This window comes from Perna viridis, chromosome 7 (assembly GCF_037379345.1).
Source record: "Perna viridis isolate PV_CMFRI_1.1 ecotype Kerala chromosome 7, ASM3737934v1, whole genome shotgun sequence".
Classification (NCBI taxonomy): Eukaryota; Metazoa; Mollusca; class Bivalvia; order Mytilida; family Mytilidae; genus Perna; species Perna viridis.
The window spans coordinates 36,653,066-36,670,392 of record NC_142451.1 but is presented as its reverse complement, the minus strand read 5'-3'; the positions used below and the strand labels follow the sequence as shown (position 1 = coordinate 36,670,392).

At 30.2% G+C, this 17,327-nt stretch overlaps 1 protein-coding gene across 15 annotated transcripts in view; it reads right to left on the bottom strand.

Moving 5' to 3' along the window:
• Positions 1-884: 884 nt before the first annotated feature.
• LOC148612511 (uncharacterized) overlaps positions 885-17,327 on the bottom strand; it is a 68,303-nt gene continuing 51,860 nt past the window's right edge. For 8 of the 15 annotated variants that reach the window (XM_088594015.1, XM_088594027.1, XM_088594020.1 and 5 more), the window contains 17 exons: positions 16,562-16,837; positions 16,060-16,277; positions 15,487-15,644; positions 14,886-14,959; positions 14,239-14,427; positions 13,771-13,824; positions 13,159-13,260; positions 11,947-12,016; positions 11,047-11,147; positions 10,568-10,651; positions 7,684-7,824; positions 6,449-6,526; positions 5,617-5,718; positions 4,481-4,555; positions 3,125-3,343; positions 2,701-2,818; positions 885-2,046 (listed from right to left, as the gene is read on the bottom strand). In XM_088594015.1, the coding sequence (XP_088450141.1) occupies positions 2,033-2,046; positions 2,701-2,818; positions 3,125-3,343; positions 4,481-4,555; positions 5,617-5,718; positions 6,449-6,526; positions 7,684-7,824; positions 10,568-10,651; positions 11,047-11,147; positions 11,947-12,016; positions 13,159-13,260; positions 13,771-13,824; positions 14,239-14,427; positions 14,886-14,959; positions 15,487-15,644; positions 16,060-16,277; positions 16,562-16,837 (2,073 nt within the window). In that variant the 3' untranslated portion in view covers positions 885-2,032. Of the gene's footprint in view, positions 2,047-2,700; positions 2,819-3,124; positions 3,344-4,480; positions 4,556-5,616; positions 5,719-5,909; positions 5,931-6,448; positions 6,527-7,683; positions 7,825-10,567; positions 10,652-11,046; positions 11,148-11,946; positions 12,017-13,158; positions 13,261-13,770; positions 13,825-14,238; positions 14,428-14,885; positions 14,960-15,486; positions 15,645-16,059; positions 16,278-16,561; positions 16,838-17,327 lie in introns of all 15 variants that reach the window. The other 7 variants (XM_088594026.1, XM_088594030.1, XM_088594023.1 and 4 more) reach the window with 6 other exon arrangements.

Below are 17,327 nucleotides of genomic sequence, written 5' to 3'. Positions count from 1 at the left end.
CCAATATTTTCCCAGTCTTGATATCTTCTTGCATACAGATGTTGAATAGATTTAATGAATATGATCATATCGTTAGATTGCAGAATAATTCTATGCGTGTTGGATTCAAGTGCTTAACTTTAGCAGCATTGGGATTTATGTCATATTTAGACTTAGCTTTATATGCCACGTTTGTGGTGAGACTTATTGATTTTACCCTTCCGTCTGTAACACTTTTGTAAGCGCAACTTTTTGAAAACTACTGCACCAAATATCATAAAACTTTTTAGATAGTTAGGACATGATACTACCAAAAAAAGTAATCAAGGGATCCGGTGAATTTTGTAGAAGTTCTTGCTATAACTTTGAAATGGGAGAGACATACATTTTTTTTTAAGCATAAACAGTTTTACTTTTACTATGTGTGCTAGTATGAAATTCTTATGCTGTACCTGTGTATAATAATGATATGGGGCTGTCTGCAGCCTACCATGTGGTGTGAAGATTTCCTAGTTCATTGAAGACCCTTGGGTTGACAATTTCATCCCAGTGGGGTTATTGTCTCTTTGACATATAGACCATACCTTTTCTCGTCATAGTATGTTTTACCAATCATTATGTTGCTTGTTATTTTATAAGTCATTCTATTGCTATTTTAGGAAGTCATGCCTCAGTGAACAAATAAGGAACAAAAGAACATACTCTGTTCAAATAACTTCTACTGTTCAGTACTACAAAAGTGCCAACAGTTCGACACGAAAATTAGAATTTTTTTCTAGTTTGGAAACTTTCCTTTTAATTTTTATTATTGTTATTGAAACGATTCTCTTTGTACAACTATGTCTTCAAATTGTTATTCCAAAACTTCGGAACTGTAATTTTGACGGCAGTTAAAATACAAACTATGACATGAATAAATATTTATTTCATTACAATACATACATATAACATATAAATTATATAAGTTTGGCACTAACAGAAGCTATTCAGACATTTTACAAACTAAGTTCTTATAATGTCTTTGAATTTAAGTTAATCTTAATAAATTACTTTTAAGGTCCCTACATAAAGTTAAGAAAGTGTCCAATTGTTAAGTAAGGAGTACGCTTTTGATTTTAACATTTTCATGCCTGAATCATTTCATCCTCATCTAAACAACAACATAAAAACAACTACTGTAGACAACTGAATGATGCAGCACTGCAGGTTCTGTTTAAATAAATAAATAGTAATAAATAATACTGAAAAAAATGAGGTCTAATAATATATAGTCTACTTTATATACTTCAAATAATTTATTATACCTATATTATTTATCAGGGTGTGTACAATTTTCTTCTGTATCTTCAGTGGATGGACAATTTAGCAAGAAAATTTGAATACAAGTGCGAATGTTCATTCAGATTATGAGAAAATATACATCTTCAATCTAATAAAAATTTTCTACGACCCCTTATATATCTGAAAAGAAATTGCTGTCCATGAAAATGCACAATTTTACACACATCATATAACTACCATTTTAAACATTATTTCATTTCCTTTTATTATTTCTTATCAGCAATACCTGTCATACAAAACTGAACAATAAAATACAAATGAAATGGACGGCATTCACTGATATTTAAAACATTTCTAAAATACAGTACACAATTTAAAAAAGCACATAACATTCATTGCATATAAAACTCTTTCAAGTCTAAAAATAAATAAATAGCTATCACAGACATTTGTAGAAATTTATATGTATAAGAAAAATATTCTGCAGAAAGTTCCAGATCATACCTCCACCACAAAGTTCAGGATCTTGTTTTCCAAGCAGATCATCAGACATTTGGAAAAAAAATCATTCCATTCCATTTCAGCATACAAGCAATAGAAAGTTAAGACTTAAATCATTTCAACATTTTCTTTTTTGAAAATATTTTTTAACATATAAATGCTGAGAATTCAAAATGCGAAAAAAAAATGTTGCATCACAACCACAATACATTTGCTGCCTGTCACCACAATGTCTTCCAATATCACAGAATTGCTTTCTTAAAATACTTCTTCATGCTGTTAACACTGAAAAACAAGAGAAATATAACATTAATCAAGGAATACAAGTTAACAATATATTATACATGTATCAAATGTTATAATAAATAGCAGTGATTAACTGAATTTTGCCTGTGTAAATTTTTTTTCGATAATTCAGTGAAATCAATTCAGTAATTTCACTCTTGGACTCTTTCCTGTCAATACCTCACAACATGAATATCAATTGGCCGTTCACAAAATTTTAAAGTTTATGTTGAAAATAGCAATGAATAATGGAGAAAATCTACATAGTAAATAGGAAAAAACTCACTTGTGCCAAGTACATTAAATCAAGGTGTTCTTCAGCACTCGTTATCATATTTTGGTTATTCACTCTTTCCAATTAATTACCCTATTCTTATTCCTCTTAAAACTTCAGTAGTAACAATAAAATTGTGGCAACTGCTTATAATAACATATTTTAAACATTACCTGGGATGTCGTCGTTACAATTAATAATTTGAATTAGGTTTTGAAAGTTTCTACAGAAAATATAACCAGCTTAATGTCTCATCTGGAACAATTAATAGGTCTTGATATAATTAATGTGACCCTTTGAGACTTGTAATAATAAGTGAAACACATAGTTCATATGTTTTGAACATTTTAATTATTTGCTAGTCCTTATGAACAACTTACTTTCCCTCTCAGGAAAGATAGGACTAAGTGGTCGATCAGCAGATCTTGACCTTGACCTATGTCTCTGTGCTGAATAACTCCTTCCTGACAAACTGGGGCTGGGTGATCTATGTCTATCCTGTAAACAATCAAACAACTAGTGTGTCAAACTAATGCAATACAGATCATATTTTTGCATTTTGTAATGTTTCCTAAGCTGATTTAATTCATCCTTTCAATTCCAAAATGTTCTAGACATCATGATAAAGCTAGGATAACACAGATCTCAGTCAGGTTTAATGTAACCTGATTACATTTTTAATGCTGAATGATGAAGAAAATGTAAATTACATAATGACGGATTTTCAAACAACAGTATAATATAACTATGTCAAGGTCATTTGTTCACAGTGATTCCAGATTCTGATGATACAAGTACACTTACATGAATCATTGCTGTATTAAGTAATGACTTTCCAGGAGAGGTTGATCTTGCCCTAGTTCTATTTGACCTTTGTGACTGATCATCAGGATCTCCTGTATTGACTAAGACTTCCTGTAAGGCATTTAGTTTTTCCCTCAGACTCTCAATAGTACCCTCAGACTGAAGCCTTGCTGACTCCATGGCATCTGCATGTCTCTTCATTTGCTGCTGAAGCTGGAACTGTAAGTATAAAAGGAGACATTATTTTTTGAGACCAGCTTGATTATGGAATTTAAAACCAATTTTACAGGTTTGAAGAGCTAAGTAAAGCAGTTATCAAATTATTGAGTGGACATCTGATTAAGCAATGGTTGTTCATCAATCAAGTAGTGTAAAAATGAATCAGTAATTCAAGAGTTAAAATTTGTTTAATCACATTAATTTGAACTTGAGTTAAACTTATAGGTTGCATTAGCTGTCATTTTCGTAAATTTTTGTTTCTGTAGAAATATGCCTTAACCTTGAATTATTTCTACTAAATTGTACTTTTCCTGTATAATTTCATTTGATATCCACAAATAGAATGCAATAAATACATGAAAAAGGTGTCTATATATTGTCTTGCAAGACAAAAAATCAACCTATCATATGCATGTGACTTCTGCTGACCTTAATCCACGCCTGAGCTTCTTTAATAACAAATCTGATTACAAAGCGAAAGTGGTTATTCAATGGCAAGGAAGATCGATGGACTCAAGCCGTAAAAGAAAAAAGTTTGAATATAACGCAAGGATCCTGAAATCCTTCTGAAATTTACATATTGCGATATAATGTGGCACAAATATGGTCATTATTTATTTGAAAATTAATCAAGAAATAGATGAAATGATATGGTACTTGTGTATCCGTTATTGTTAATTTTTAACAAAGGTTAAAGTATTTTTAACCCAGGTAAATAGCCACTCAGCAATCTTGGGAAGTAATGGCGAAAAATAATTAGATCAGAGCTATCGATCTTCTCTGATTAAAAAAACGTTGTTTTCATAATATTCTGTAGGTATTATTGACATTTATCGCTTCAATTTCAATACTACAAACTTATTTCACTGAATCAGCAAAATTCAGTAGAATCAAAACTGAACAAATTTGGCAGCTAATGCAGCTTTACTTACAAAAAAAAAGAAAAATTAACAGTTGAAATTTGAGTTATCTACATAAAACAGCTCTAAATTAAAATTGAACAAAGTTCAGTAGACAGCACTGTATAATACCTCTTATGAACTTTGATATGAGTCAGATGAAAAAGTCCTGTGGAATCAATCACTGAAGGTCTGTGACCATAAAACATGTGTTGAATATCTTACTTATCTAACTTACCCTAAGAAGGTCTTGTTCTTCAGTTAGTCTACCTCTAAGATCACCTTGTATATTCTCTTTGTTTTCAGCTATCACCTGCAATGAAACATTTAACAATTCACATCCTGTTTTCTAGAGTTTTATTGATGACAATAAGTCGGTTTATGAGAGTCAAGTTGTTCTAATCAAATTAACTACATATACTAATTCCAAATTGGTTTGGTAGTTAAATTAAATAAAAGCTTTCTATTTCAATAAGACTGAAATAAAATCTAGTGATACTATTTTTCTACGTTAGTTGTGATAATGTAAGATGCAACAAATCCATGTACCACAAAACACCTCTAAATAATAGCCATTAAAATCTCTAATGATTACTTTTGTAAGTAATAAATACTACTAAGGAAGTGATCTGCAATCTGTCATGTCACTCCACACCACACATAAGTTGCAAGAATTTTTGTGGGGAGAAAAGTAACTTTTGTCTTTTTAAAAATGGCTATCTTACTTAATGGTCTTTAATCAGGGGCAATAGAGTTGTTTCCCCTAGTATCATCCATAATGGAAATAGCTATTATGTAACTTCACAACGTTTTGCCAAATAAAAACATTAAAGCCTTAATAAGAAAAATATTGCAAACTACAATTTCTTTAAAATTAACCATTTCAATTGATCTGATAGGAAGAAATTCTTTCTAAGGAAGGACTTGAGATTTCTAATTATACTGGCCAAGCAGTGCAATAAATATAAGAACAGTAATTAGGCCAAAATAATTGTTTGTTGAGTGTTTGTCTACCAACATTTCATATACTACCCCTACCATTCTCCAGAATTTTTTTTTTTAATCAGAAATGGAATTTCAAGTCATTCCTTTCAGTCAAAATAGTGCATATAAGACAAAAAAGACATATAATATTATTCTACAAAAAAAAATAAAAAATAGAAAAAATGCCACTTTATTTACCTACCCATTTTCTCAAGTATCACCCAACAAAAAAATTGCTAATGGTGCATGGCCTTAGTAATTGTTTCTTACATTTACTTTAAACAAAAAAGGACAATTATTTAATGGACATTTTAATTTAGATTTTCTGGTCAAGCGGGCATGAGGATCATTTAATAACATTGCATGTGATTATGAGTAAAGTTCTGCCACCTGTGGGAAATTCAGCTTCAGACTCTCTATATGATGGTCAAGGTCATCTTTGTCCTCAGTGGGTGTGCAACCTGCATCTCTTATTTCAGCTAAACCCCTGCCCTGTGAAGAGTTTGAGAGACCATGATCATCAGCACACTAAAAAGCTTGTAGCAATGGAAAAAAAAATCAAAGCAAAACAAACATGCTAAATGCACCCATGCAGCACAGAAATAATAGCTAAGGTATGAAAAAGACAAAATCTACAAAACTTCTAGCTAAACAGGTTTTTAGGAGAGCATTTACTGAATTACCTTAAAAAGAGCATTATATTTCTAAAATTGAGGTTATAATAAAAAATAAATGACGAAAACTGATCTGGTGATGAAAAGTACCCCTGCATCCCATTTATTTTTAAGTGAAAAAGAACCAAACTCTTAAATATGTTATACTAAATATAACAAAATTGGTCATGACCTGTACCAACCCATGAGCAAAGTGTTTAAATTCTGAAGATATTTGTTGCTACTAACATGAGAGTCACTACGGCAATATCAACATCTTGTCGATTATTGGTTTAAAAAATTATATTATAAAATGTATAAATTTTGCTACAACCTCTACTCAAATAAACTCAAACATTGTTCTTTGACTGTCATTTTTAAATATTTTTACTAAAATTTTAAATAAATTTCTTGTTCTGAAAGATAATGATTGATGAGATATTATTTCAATACACAAACATAAATGTAGAGTAAAACTCAACAAGAAACAAAGTTGGCATTGAAAAACATCATATCAGAAACTCTGCAAAAATATCAACCTCAGCCAACAGCCCTCAGTGAATACTCACATCCTGTAATTTCTGTAAATGCTTGAGTTTATCTTCAAGCTCCTGTTCTTTTAGCTTGATTTCATTCTGAGTTAGTAACTGTAAGACAGTGGATGATGTTAGTGCCTTCCATTTTTAAACTCAAGGCAACACCAAATAGATATTTTATTCTTTGAATTTTGTCAAATGACATTTATTTCACTGAAATATTTAACAAAATCTTGTAAAAAATCTATAATTCTGCTCAGCATTGTTTGTTTTAAAAAAAAACAAAAAAAAAACCACTATATATTTGGTAAATATTAAAAAAAAAATGCATCATATTTTGAAACCTTAACCTTACAGAGTAGCCTGTCTAAACAAAACCCCTTTCAGACTTAAGATATGGTTTGTTTCAATCATGAGTTTGGTATATAAAGGTTTAAAATGTGTTGAAATTGATATGAAAAAAATCAGAAATGTCTGGTTAACCCAGGTTTCCTATTTGATATTGTTCTGATTTGACAGGTTTAGTGGTCAATAAAAATCTAGTCCACTTGTTCAAAATCAATTTAGTGTGGCCTCACATATTGTGTAAAATCTAAATACCTTGTGACAGAGCAACAAACAGATGATAAATGTGCTGATCAAATATTGGAAGACAAAAAATAAGTCATTTAGAGGAGTAGAGAGTGGTTAATTTCCAATGTTAGGTATGCATGTCCATAAAAAATTCCATAGGAGTATATCTCATAACACACTTGAAACATCACATGAATTTAAATTTGTAGAGAAAACTGTAACAATTGAAAGGGAGTTTGAAACATTCTTAATTATTATATCCTTGATTTCAATTGTTTTAAGTCTTCATCATCTTAAAGCTTGTAAGAACTATAGAAGTCATGCTCTATCAAAGCTTGCGAAGAAATTAGAAGTAAAGCCACTGATGAAAATTTAAAAAAAAACATGCACTAAAGATAACAGAAAAACAATTCTACTCAAAAGTGAAAGTAAATTCATTCTTATAATTAACTCTAAAACTAAGTTGCACCAATTTTCCATTAAAATATTCTTCATTAATACATTCTTCTGTTGATAGTAATGAAAGAAATCAATAATCATCATTGATAGAATAATTAATTGATTTACAACTGTTAAATTGAATGGTTTAGAACTATTAAAAACTTGAAGAATATTAGACAATTTATAATTAACAGAGTATGACCATTAGTTGGGTAAAACCTTTCCTTACCTTATAATAAGATAATTTAACATACCTGTCTCTTCATATCCTTTCTATCTTTTCTCATTCTGTTCAGCTCACCATCAAGTCTGTTGGCTCGATTAAAATGTTCCTCTGCTAAAGTTTGCAATTCTGTGACCTGGGAGTTGGCTCTCTTTGAAATTGTTTTCTTTTCCTATTTGGAAAATTAGAAAATAAGAAATGCTATATTGTTTTGGAAATAAAGCCATTTATCTTTCTTTCAAAAAATACAAGAAATGTATTTGAGTACAAGTGTCATAACATTGGGAAATACTCTGTTGGGATTCAAGTGTGATTCTTAATCAAGGTCCTGTTAAATAAAGAAGACAATTAACTTATTTTTTTAAGTTGTCTGAAAACATATTTTTCTTAGAATAAGGTTTACAGTAACCTGAAAACTGAAATGGAAAGTGTCTTAAGCATGCCTTTATAATTAATTCAATTTCAAGCAATAAATATAGATGCTATCTTATATTTCTTTGGCAAGGAATTCTTAAACACATAATATAAGTATACAAAAATAAATTTAAGCTAAAAGGAAATTTGATATGAGAATGAGGAATCAAAAAAACTCAAATGCTTTATGAGCTTAAATAAAAATAGAATAATATGTACCACTACTACCACTATAAGCTTAATTAATTAATAGTTGAATGCTTCCAGTCAAAATTGTGTGACCAGTCAAAGCTTTTAGACAAAACATCAAAAATGTAACATTAAATGCTTTTACATACATTTCCTGTGTTTCTCTTTTTCCATTTCTTTTTTGTTTTAGATATGCATAGTAAATAGGCAATACATGGTGATCAATAAAAGTAGTCTCAACTTAATTGTGGGCATGGTCTATATAAATAGCTCAAAGATGTGTTTTATTGACTCATGAAACATCAGGTGTAAAGCTGATTATCCAATGAGATAAGAGTATTTCAATGATATGCACAGTAAATATAAATATGTTATAATGTTTTTTTTTTTAAATGAGTATAGTTAAGTTAAATGAATATTACAGGGCTAGACTTTGAGTTAATCAAACTTAAATCATTAATAATGGTCTTAAGTCAATTCTGCTAAAACATTAGTCATGACTGATAAATACTTCTTATTTATTAAACTTGGTTTTTTTCTAATATTAATTATTACACTTAATTATTGTGAAATGCCATATATGGAAATGCACATGTGCAAATTGATTAGAAATTAGAATGGATGAGAGTTTATGGTAATCTGTCTGAATATTAACTGTTAATCTTATTAAATTTATCAATAACTGACTATCAATGATTCAGTATGTTAAAAACTTGGATATGGATGGACAAAATAAAATGTCATATTTCTGTGGGAAAGGTCAATTATTTTTATATATACATGGGTTTTCTTTGAATATCCCAAACAATTTGTCTATACCTTGTGTTTAATGTACTTTTCAAATGTTTTCAGTACATTGTTACCAACAAGAAGCTAAAACAAAGAACATCAAATATTCTGTTACAAACAAAACAACACATATAAATAAATGTAAAACATTACTAAAATTGATTCTGTGTGCAACAACAAAAACAAAAAATAAACAAAGTTAATTAAAGTTTTGAAATAAAACTTTCGTCTCTTCCTACTTTAATGTGGAAAATCCTAAATCAATTTTTCCTATATAGATGTTGTTCACCTCTTCAGGGTTGACAATTTTACGCCAAGTAAACATAATAAAATGAGATGTAGGTATGTTGAATAGTGAAAAAGTGAAAGAATGAAATACAGCTGCAAAAATCCTGTCAAACACAGAAAATGATTATCACAGTAAAAATAACCACAAAGTAACAAAAATAACAACATAAATGGCTAAATACTGAATGAAGGTGACAAATATTTCTGGTTACAAAGTATGTACTAAATTATTTTCATCTATTCCAGCTAATTCTTAAAGACTTATGCCATTGCTATAGTCTGGCTATATATTCACATCTAAAAACATATACATTCACATCTATACAATGAAATCAATGTAACAATTGGACCAAGTATGGCTAGAGATCACTTCACAAACATTTTATAACCCTAAGTGCTGAACATCATTACATGGTTCACTGGACATACAGTGTAACCTTTCTAAACCAAACACTGAAAAACAGGAAACCTGTGCAAAACAGACATTCTCTAGTTTAAATGTACTCTGTACCTGAAGCAGAAAAACTTCCAAAACAGGACAAAATCTTGAGCCAAATGGAGGTTAGGTTTAGACAGGTTTTACTGTATTAAATTTCGACTCCTACAAATCATAGGAATGTTTGTATTCAACATTTTACATCAATCTCGTGTAAGCATCAAAGTAACTTGGATGGATTTCATTTGGTTTCAAATGAAAGCTTAATATGCTTTGGTTAAATTGAATATGATACAAATATATCACTGATTTCAAGAGTTATGTCCCTTACCCTAGGTCTACCTCCTTACAAGAATTATGGGACTAGAAACATGAACAATTTCTCCTTTCAAAACTTTATATCAAATAATTAAGTAAATTAATTGAAAATCCCACTAATTTCAGAAAGACTTGAGCAATTATTGTTTAATTAAGCACAAATATACCATCAATTCAGATATTACTGAATTCTACTGAACAAAATACCAAATCAAAACTTCCTTCCATAAAATCAAACCAAAAAAAGATGATGCAATCAATCTGCCAAATACATTTTTTTAAGGAGGAACAGGATGTTGTAATTTCAATGAATGAAAAGTGATCTTGGCAAACTACTTGTAAAAGCATTGATTAATATTCATGCAAGCTGTGCACAACATTTTATATTAGGTGCTGCAGTAAATATTCCTTCAATTCTGATTAGCTGGCTTTTGCAACACAGTTTACATATTAGAATGCTGCACCAAATAAATTCTTTTACCTGATTGGCTGTTTCCAGTTGATTAAGTAGATCATGAATTTTGTTCTCTAACTGGAGCCGTTCACGGGTATTTTTTTCAATCTCCTATTCACATTTGAGTAGAAACATAAAATGTTAAACAGAGAAATAAAGAGTGAAAATAAGAAAACTAAATGTCAGTACTAGCAAAGCAAAATCAGAAATCAATATTTCTATGTAAAGCATAATTGAAGTCTTTTAAGCAAAATCCCATGCTGCATTGCGGCTAACATGCATAACACAGCATGCAATGTTTTCCATCTTGGCAAATTGGTTATTCAAATCATCAAACTGTTATCACCTCAACCAGATAGATGTTTAAGGTTTCTTTAAAAATAACTGTTGTAAAAGCATTTACATAAAGTTTTAACAGGAGAATATCTGCAGAGAAGAGCATTTGTAGATAATAAAGTATGTAAAAGTGATAAGTATGTAGAACTAGAAAAATCTTCGTGATTTACCTGTGTTGACTTCGTTCTGACTTTCTGAAGTTCTTCATAAGATCTTGACAGAGCTTTAGATAGCTCATTCTTCTCTTCATTTCTACTCTGTATTTCTCGTTCTATAAAATAAAATGAAAGATTTAAAAAAAAACAAAAAAAAAACACAAAAAGCAAACTTGGTGGTCTCACATTCCAAATTTTGAAAAACCAAGAAAGTCGATCACCCCCCAAAAAAAAGAGCCATGACCACCACTGGGACTAGAAAAAAATGGCTGGTTTATAGGGGTGGCCAGTTTTGTGAAAAATAGCAATGGATTCTAAGAGCTGTTTCCATTAATGTGTTCTGTAACCCTACACTTTGTCAGTTTGTTGGCCAAGACATGTTCAATGCCAATTCAAAACGTTGGGCCTTTTATTAGGTTTCAAAGCTTGCATCATTTGTAAATGATTTGATTTTACAAATGGTACTGCCGACAAAATAATGTTCACGGTTTTGAAAAAATGTGTATGAAAGATCAAAGGGCTATTGATGGTAATTAATTATTTGTATTGTTTTCGTAAATTACCTATAAACAAAGTGTAATAATTTCACCCCTATGTTGTTTTGGCTTAGGTACAGGTCACATTAAATGACAGTTAAAAGGTCGTAAAGACCATACTATTAAATGACCCCGGTTCCGCGACATGTGTATACACACCAATTAACAGCCATCCAGTGACAAAATGTCTGGATTAAATTTGTTGTTTAAACTACTGTCCCCTTCAATTATCATCTGTCCACTGATGAAATACAAACTGGTCAGTGAATGCAGTTTTCCCTGTGAATTTTAGGGGTGTGGCCATTTTGATCCCTTATAACATTAAAACTGTAAAGAGATATCTGAAATATTTTTTGTAGTTTATATAAAAAGGACTTACCAAGGTCTTTCATATTCTTTTCCATTTCTATGAATTTTTCTTCATTCATCTGCAGAGCTTTTGACTCTTTCTAAAAACAAATGATACAAAAAATCTTATTATATAGATAGCAGTGTCTTATCGAATGTTCCCAATGTAATAAATTCTGGTTATTCACACCACAAAATAAATTTGGTAATTTCACTCTCATGCTTTCTCCTGCCAAAACGTCACAACTTTGATATCAATCCACCAATCACAAAATTAAAAATTCACATTGAATATATCAATATATTATGAAGAAAATCTATATAATAAATAGGATAATCAATTGGTTATTGTGAATAATATCGTGCCAAGAATGCTTGAGGATTTAACTTGTGCACGGAACAAGTTCCACACACTCGTTAATATAGGTGTTCTTCATCACTTGTGATAATAGTTTGGTTATTCACTCTTTCCAATTAATTATCTTATTAATGTATACCACAAAATGTAGTTCTTTTTCTTTTTTTTAAATACAGCCGTCCAAAGGTGTAGTTGTAATTTAAACATTTTTTTTAATTGTAAAAACATCCTCCACAATGGGATCATTGTGACACAATTTTCACTTTGATACATAGTCATGAATTAATTATTGATGCCAATACCTATAACAACAAAATTTCCAAGCCTTTTAATTAAATAAACTTACAATATCTACGAGCATTTTGAAATGTTCTGTTTGTAATCTGAGCAAAAAAAAATCAACAGCAACATTTTGACCAGATATTTAGTTAAAAAGGACTTATATCACACAGTTATTCAAAGTTCATAAAATATCATATTGTCTGCAAGTCACAGAAAAATAAGGCATCTGATAGGGCATTAAATGATACTTGCCATGTTGCAAAAATTTTGGGGATAAAAACGACTTAAAATGGCCATATCTTTTGTGTTAATAATCTGATTGAAATAAAATGCAAACTTGATCTCTATTTTATGATACTCAAAAACTTTTTAAAGTTTGATGAAAAAAATCCTTCAATATCTTCTAAAGTTATCATAAGGAAACCCTTAGGGGACAGGTGGACACACAACTTTGTGGAAGGTACCCACATCATATAATACTTTGCCACTTCTTATGGTGGGGTATAAAAATATATACATGTATTATAGAAATAGTAAATTGATTACAAAATTAAGCAAAGATTTAATTTTAGTTCTTAAGGATTAAATTTGATTGAACATTACCTTAAGATTATTCATAGTAGACGTAGCATCTTCCAATTCTATTTGTTTGGTATGCAAGTCAGATCTTATGTGATCCAGTTCTATGTTAGCATTACTGACCAACTGTAAGTGAAAGAGAAATTAACTACTAACAGTGTTGATGCATGTACCATGGAAACAAAGTCTGAATGATTGCAATCAGAACAAGGCAAATCCTAGAGAGTAAGTGTCCTCTGCTTTGCTATAAAAACATAAAGCAGGGACACTTACAACTTATCAAAATTTCCCATCCTCATAAAAATGTAAATCAGCCTGATATCCCATTCTGTATACATCAACACTGCTTTAAGAAATTGTTAATAAGCATCTAATAACTAAGAATAAAGGAAAAATTCAATAGACAAATAATATTAAATTACACACATCTTTTTTTTCTTTACAAATTAATAAGATCTACGATATTTCTATGACAATTTTGAAGAAGTCCATGGGATTTTAACAGAAAACCAACTGAATTAACATAATATGGCTTTAGGTTACACTACTATATATATTTTCATTGGTAAAATTTTAGTATGAAAAATTAAATTAAAAAGTACCTATAAAGCATTAGTAGTGTTTATCTATACTTACATGGTTCAATTTTTTCTCTTCTCTTTCTATTTCTTTCCTGACCTTATTCAAAGCCTATACAATAAATGCATTTAAGAATAATTTAAAATAAAAAATACTCATGCATCATTTGATGAATTGTGTCACCCTCACACTGACTTCCATTCATCTGATCAAGATACATATAATAGAAGATAGATACACATGGCCATATGGCACATGTATTGAGAGTTTTTAGACCCAAACAAAAATTTTATTTATCAAAGAAATTCAAATAGTTAACTGCAAATTAATAAATCATAGTGCACACCTTATTATTTTTATATACTTGATCAACATATGATTTCAAGTGTTTAATTATCTGAATCTTCTCAATTCCATAATGTGCAAAAAAACACATTGTGACTTATACATATTAAAATATTTACCCCAATTACAATATTTACACTATTTTCTAAACATACAGCATAATTTGAAATAAAAACAAACCATTTTTGCCTCCTGATATTCAAGCTGTTTGTTATTGACATTCTTTAATATATCCTGAAGTTCAAGTTGTTTTGATTTTTCCTGTCGTAAGTGGTCATCATGTGACAGACGGCTCTGTCGAATACCTTCATTTAACCTCTCGTATTCAAGTTTAGCTTCATCTCTCTTCATATAGGTGTCCTTCAAATCCTAATACAACAGAAAAATCAACCATACAACTACTTTACTCTACCTTGGAATTTCAATGGTACAAAATTCTAACCATCTAAGCATTTAGTTTTGAGATTATTTATTTAATTCCTAAATCAATTAAAAACTGCAGGTATATATTTTTCAGTGTGAAAAGAATTCTTTCTTCAACAGTGTACAAAACAGCACCAAAAATCATTACAAACAATGAAAAATATCATCTTTTCCAAAGCAAAAAAATGTCATTTTGAAAATCTTTGAAAATAGATAATCATGAAAATTAATCTGTTAACAGAAAAATTTTGCCCTTCAATTCGTGCAGATGGCAGATGGTGTCCCTGTGTTTGTTTTATTATTTTAACATTTTTCTGATAGTGTTGTTGTCTCATGGACTTTTCCCTAGCATCTTCGTTTTAATACAATTTTTTTTAGCATTTGAGTGTCCAATTATGACTCACTGTTTGCATGCTGTCATATCTATCTTCACAGTCTCTGATGTTCTCTTTTATTGCCTTTAATTCACTTCTACATTCTACAAATGACAAAAAGATACAAAATCCATGTGTCTGGTGCCTTTATAACAATTATGAGCTGGTGATTGAAAATGTATGTAACTTTTTAATCACCTTTCAATGAATAATTTCTGTGAGACTTTTCCCGCAATTTTACATTTTCCAAGTTTTCTTCAGATATCATGGAAAAAAAATTGTTTCACCTTCAGTCTTTTTTAATTTAAATTATTTCTCCACTCTCTATGGTAAAATCAAGATTTTATCAGGCTCCCTAAAGCTTGCATGTTGAAAATCATAATTTTACCATTCTGAGTGGAGAAATAATTTAAACCACTCATTACTGAAGGAGCATCCATATTTATCTTTGTTTTGTGAATTTCATGAAATTATGGTTGGAAATAAAGGAAGCATTTCAAATTTTCAATGTTAATGATACGTGAAATAAATATAACATTGTTATTGAAAATCTTCACTCCATTGCTTTATTACCTTTCTATTGCCTGAACTTTATCAGCAATAATCTATAATTCTCATAGTTTGCCTTTACCTTTAGATGCATGCTTGAGTTGCTGTACTTCTTTCTGTAAAGCTGCTCTTTGGTGGTTAGCCTCATCCATTTCTTTTTCCTGCTGTCGTAACTCAATTTCTAGTTTATCTGATCTTCTAGTTGTTGCTTCAATCTTTTCCTCTAGGACATGATGATTTCTATACACAAATTAAGGAATGTATAACATAACATCAATTAACGTTTGTTTTTGCAAACAAAAATGTATGTCCCCCATTTTCCAAAGTTTAAAGGGATATAACTCATAACTCCCCAAAAAAAATTCAGTAAATTATATATTGGTGGTAATATGCGAACTACATATTGTGTTCTAAATTTCTAATTTTATGATAAAATTTAGTGCAGTAGTTTCTGAGGAGCTGCCCTCACAAAAGTGTAATAGACAGGAAGACAAACAGACAGGGCAAAAACAATATGTCTCTCCAAAAAAGGGGAGGGGGACATAACTATGTGATTATAAATAATGACAAGATTGAATTTTTCCTGTTTTGAATACTGATGGTTGAATGTAACCCAATCACTTAAGGAAATATAAAAAAATCTGCTATGCCTTACCTTTTCATCATATTCATTTTATTGTCCATATCTTTACAAGAATCATCTAATAAATCTTTCTCTCTATTTAAAGCTGACACTCTGTCATCCAGTGACTGTTTCTCTAATGTTAATCGTTCAACTTCCTGTCTATCCTGATCTAATGATTGACGCAATCTGTCCACTTCAGCAGATTTTCGTCTTGTGTCAGCATTCAATTGCTCAAGATCTGATTTTTCCTAAAGGTGGATTTAAAATATAATTGACAATGAAGAAAATATTTTTACAGAATTTCCCTCAGTATTTCAATGGTAAAAAATGATTAAAAGTAACACAGAAGCATTATAGACTATATTTACATTTTCATGCACAACTTCTTCAAGAAAAACGAAACAAAACAGATTAAAATCTTTGAAAACAGTGCTTGCATACTCTTATGCATCATTAACAAGGTAAGTTGACAAAAACATGCTTCAAGTGCCATTCATCATCATCAAACAATTTAATAGAAGTAGTGTCATACCTCAGATAACTCCCTTTGAGTTCTCTCCAGCTCTGCCAATTTTTGAGCATGTTGGGTTTTTAAACTATCTAGTTCACTATTTTCAAGTCTTTGCATGTCATAAGTATGTTTAAGTTCACTTTTATGTTTGTTCACAGAACTGACAAGTTTTTGTAGCACCTCATCTTCAGTTTCAACAGCTTCTTTTAATTTGTTAAGTTCTCCACGTTTTGATTTCATATGTGATAAAAGATCATTTTTCTGATTATCTAAGTCTCTGATGTGTTCTTTAAGATCCTGTATAAACAAAAGTTAATAAATTCACATAATACCCTTTCTACTAGATAGGAAGTACAAAAAGTATTTTTACATCTTATAAATGAAGCACTCACTTAAATAGGAAATACTTTCATTCAATATTTGTTTATTGGACAAAAAGGTACATTCTAGTAACTGGAACTTTTTCAGCAATGTCATGCAAGTACAAAAATACATCCCACAATACATCATAGAAAGCTTAGTTCAATATATCAATAGCATGTGATACAGTGAAAGTACTATTCTTCGTGGGGTACCAGTTTTCGTAGTTTTCGTGGATAGGTCAAACCACAAAATTTGGTTCCCACCAAATAGTAGATTCCCATTGATGAGTATACTGAAAAGTTCAAAACCACGAATTCAAGAATCCAACAACTTGTGTTTCTTCCCTGATCCACGAAAATTGGTACCCAGGAATTTAAGTACTTTTGCTGTAAGAAGTAGCTTAGAAAAATGTGACGAAAAATTT